At 31.8% G+C, this 4,349-nt stretch overlaps 1 protein-coding gene across 2 annotated transcripts in view; it reads right to left on the bottom strand.

The window, feature by feature from the left end:
• Nucleotides 1–808: 808 nt before the first annotated feature.
• The window catches only part of LOC128250329 (uncharacterized), a 54,554-nt gene continuing 51,013 nt past the window's right edge, over nt 809–4,349 (bottom strand). For both annotated transcript variants that reach the window (XM_089341401.1, XM_089341393.1), the window contains exon 4: nt 809–4,032. In XM_089341401.1, coding sequence (XP_089197527.1) covers nt 3,895–4,032 — 138 coding nt within the window. In that variant the 3' untranslated portion in view covers nt 809–3,894. The remainder of the gene's footprint in view (nt 4,033–4,349) is intronic.

Below are 4,349 nucleotides of genomic sequence, written 5' to 3' on the forward strand. Positions count from 1 at the left end.
CACACATAAATACACAGGATGGGCTTCTTTCAGTTTCCATCTACTAAAGCAACTTGCAAGGCTTTGGTCGGCCTAGGGCTATAGTAGAAGACACTTGCCTGAGATGTCACACTGTGGGACTGAACCCAGACCCATAAGGTTGGGAAGCAAACGTCTTACGACACAGCTACGCCTGGAAATTGACAAAAATAAATTGAAAAATGTAAGCATTTCAGGCGCAGGAGTGGCTGTGTGGTAAGTAGCCTGTTTACCAACCACATGGTTCTGGGTTCATTGCCACTGCATGGCACCTTGGGCAAGTGTCTTCTACTATAGCCTCGGGCCGACCAAAGCCTTGTGAGTGGATTTGGTAAATGGAAACTGAAAGAAGCCCATCATATATATGTATATATATATATATATATATATATATGTATGTATGTATGTATGTTTGTGTGTATGTTTTTGTGTCTGTTTGTCGCCCCCAACATCACTTGACAACCAATAGTGAAGTGTTTACGTCCCCGTAACTTAATGGTTCGGCAAAAGAGACGGATCGAATAAGTACTAGGCTTCCAAAGAATAAGTCCTGGGTTCGATTTGCTTGACTAAAGGTGGTGCTCCAGCATGGCCGCAGTCAAATGACTGAAACAAGTAAAAGAGAGTAAAAGAGTATAGTTAAACAAAAACAACATGCACTCTCCTGAAAACATATGAAATAATTAATTCATTAGTTTCTTTGATAGATAAATTGTTGTAGGCCATTGTTTACTACAGCCTCAAAGTAACATTTCTTTATATTTCACTAAAAGAAGAAGAGAAAAACATATTGTGGTGAAAACGTTTTATTCATGTATAATTCTTACATTACATTACATGACTACTTACAATGTACTTGAATCTCATAATTTATCACCAACAATGTGAGTTTGGTTAGCTGCATACTCTGGTTAACTGCACAATAATCTCAGTTCATGAGGCTATGCAATTAAGCGATTGGTGACTGTGTGTGTGTGTGAGTGTGAGCGCACGTGCGTGTATGTGTGTATGTGTGTGTGTGTGTGCATCTATGAATGTATATCAATACACATCATCATCACTTCATCTGGATGGTGCGATTATAAAGGTCAATAGAACTTTATTGTTCTAAATAACTTGTAAAAAAAAATCATACAAACATATGAAAAGAAATTGACAAAAGAGATAAAATTTTAAACTGAATCTTATTTTCAATATACCTACATGTGTATGTATGTGTGTGTGCATGTGTGTTTGTTGTAATAGAAATGTATAAAGGAATATAGGTATAACTAGCTCAGAGCTTAATCTCAATGCACTTTGCGTGGTAAGTTTAAAGAAAAAAGACTATTTTTGAATTTAATTAGAAAAAAAATTGAAATACTATTTCTCACGTTTTTTATTAATTATTTTTGTATATAACAAAATTTCGAATTACCCGATATTCAGTATGCTCAAAAATTGAAAAGAATCTTCTAAAACCTAAAATGATAGAATATCTTTTTCTTACATATTGTTACACTGTTTCCATATATTAGTCATTACCAATAAACAGTACTGTAAGACTCAGATTTCCAATTCAAAAAGACTCTGTTTCTAATAAAATAAAATATGATCACTAATTTATTGAGTAGGTTTCTTGCCTTTATTAAAACAAATGTTCCCCAGTTCAATTGTGTCTGTATGTGTAATATTTATATGTATGTATGTGTTTGTATATATATTTGAAGTAACAAACTAAGAAAAAAATTCCTTCAAAGGGGTGTGCAAAACATCAAATTCACTGGTACGTCAGTTGAATGCCACATAAATATGGGTATAATTCAAATTACAAACATTAAATTAAATAGAGTGATACAATTGACACTCCAATAATTTATATATATTATAATATAGCATAATATACTCTAAATATAACAATATAACATAAACAATTACTAAAAAAACAAAAATGCCAACAATTTGTTTTGACTTATATACATTTTTTAATACATAAACAATTCAATTCATCTATCTTCAAACCATTGGCTTTGATTAGGCTTATATAAGGGAATTCAATTGTTTATATATCAGAAAATGTATATTAGTCGAAACAAATTGTTGGGTTTTTTGGTTTTTTAATAATTGTTTATCTTATCTTATATTATATCATATCATATACATAGTATATTATACTATAATATAAATAAATTATTGGATTGTCAGTTGTACCTCTCTATTTAATTTATCGTTTATATATATATATATATACCGATTTAAATGAGAGCTCAAAACTGATCCATTGAAAATACTTTATTATAATAATGATTCATGCATATTATAAAATCTGTCTAATTTTCTTCGGTATATTTAACTTTATCACTTAGCTAATTAACTTCATTCTTTTGTAACTTGTTAACTATAATTTGAATGTATTCAAATGTAGATATTTTATTCTCTATAACCTAGCAGGCTTGAATAACCATATAAGGCTTTTTACTTATAAATACTAAATTAATATAAGGCTTTTTTAGATTATGTATACTTAAGTTGTTTTTTGAGTATATTATATATAAGCATTACTTATTAGATATACTTCTATTTGACCAGGAAGTTGTATTTAAAATGTATTTTTTTAATATCTAGCTGTTTTTTTCTTAGGTCTGAATTTTGTATTTATATTTATAACTCCAACAGTCCTTTTCGAAATGTACAGCATTCCATATTGATTCATTACCAAACTTCATAGTTTAGCATCACAAATTTGAATCATTTGCTTGATATGTTCATGGTTTCAACACCGTTATGATGTATGGTTGTATAACATCTCATGTCTTTTCAACTTGTTATTTTGCATGTTTTCATAGGTCAACTATGAATGTTGTGTATGAATGTTATCTATTTTTATTGTCTGCCTCCTACTAATAAGGTCCTGAGGAGATGCAGTATCCTATATTTTATAATATGCATGAATCAATCTGGATATTGCATCGAAATGTTCATAGGTCATTATCATTATTACAATAAAGTATTTTCAATGGATCAGTTTTGAGCTCTCATTTAAATCGATATAAATACAAAAACTCACTTGTGAGTATTTTGCTACATTTGTTAACAGATACAATATTTTTGCCTAATGTTGGTATAAAAATATATATAAACACATATATATATACATATACATATACATATATATATATATATATATATATATATATATATATATATATGTGTGTGTATGTATTCATGCATATATACAAAGGAACAACACATGTACACATTGATTTGTATGTCTAAACATAGTTATATATGTAGCAATTACGTACATAGGCGTAGGAGTGGCTGTGTGGTAAGTAGCTTGCTTACCAACCACATGGTCCCGGGTTCAGTCCCACTGCGTGGCATCATGGGCAAGTGTCTTCTACTATAGCCTCGGGCCGACCAAAGCCTTGTGAGTGGATTTGGTAGACAGAAACTGAAAGAAGCCCGTCGTATATATGTATGTATGTGTGTATGTGTTTGTGTGTCTGTGTTTGTCCCCCCAACATCGCTTGACAACCGACGCTGGTGTGTTTACGTCCCTGTAACTTAGCGGTTCGGCAAAAGAGACCGATAGAATAAGTACTAGGCTTCCAAAGAATAAGTCCTGGGGTCAATTTGCTCGACTAAAGGTGGTGCTCCAGCATGGCCACAGTCAAAAAGACTGAAACAAGTAAAAGAGTAAAAGTGATATATTTGTGGAGTGTTTTTTTTGTTTTGATTTTATTTTTTGCTTATTTATTTTTTGTCTGTTCATTTCTTGCTATTGGGGTAACAGTGAGCTGTATTGCATGAATTCAATGGTATCGGTAAGTGTTGTAGTTTTATCGGAGCTATAAGTAATGGTTACTGTTGAGACATTGCTAATTAGCAGACATTTTATTTTGCCACCCACGAGATGATACTGATAATCGAAATTACCAAGCCAATTATAAGACCATATTTGATTAACTTCTTGGCGGATTCATTGTTTCTAATGGCTTCTGTTAAATTTCCATTCTTGAGATCAGTGTTCGCCTGAAATAAAACAGTAACAGCAATAATTGTAACAACAACAACAACAACAATCCTTTCTAATTTTAGCACTAGGCTATTACTCAATTATACATTTCTTAAATATTTCCATATCTCCTCATTCTTCACTACTACATTCACGAGCACTATCTTCAAAATATATATACATACAAATATGTGTGCATGTGAGTGTATATATCATCATCATCGTTTAACGTCCGCTTTCCATGCTAGCATGGGTTAGACAATTTGACTGAGGACTGGTGAAACCGGATGGCAACACCAGGCTCCAATCTGATTTGGCAGAGTTTCTACAGCTG

The sequence above is a fragment of the Octopus bimaculoides genome, chromosome 2 (assembly GCF_046866305.1).
Source record: "Octopus bimaculoides isolate indiv1 chromosome 2, ASM4686630v1, whole genome shotgun sequence".
Classification (NCBI taxonomy): domain Eukaryota; kingdom Metazoa; phylum Mollusca; class Cephalopoda; order Octopoda; family Octopodidae; genus Octopus; species Octopus bimaculoides.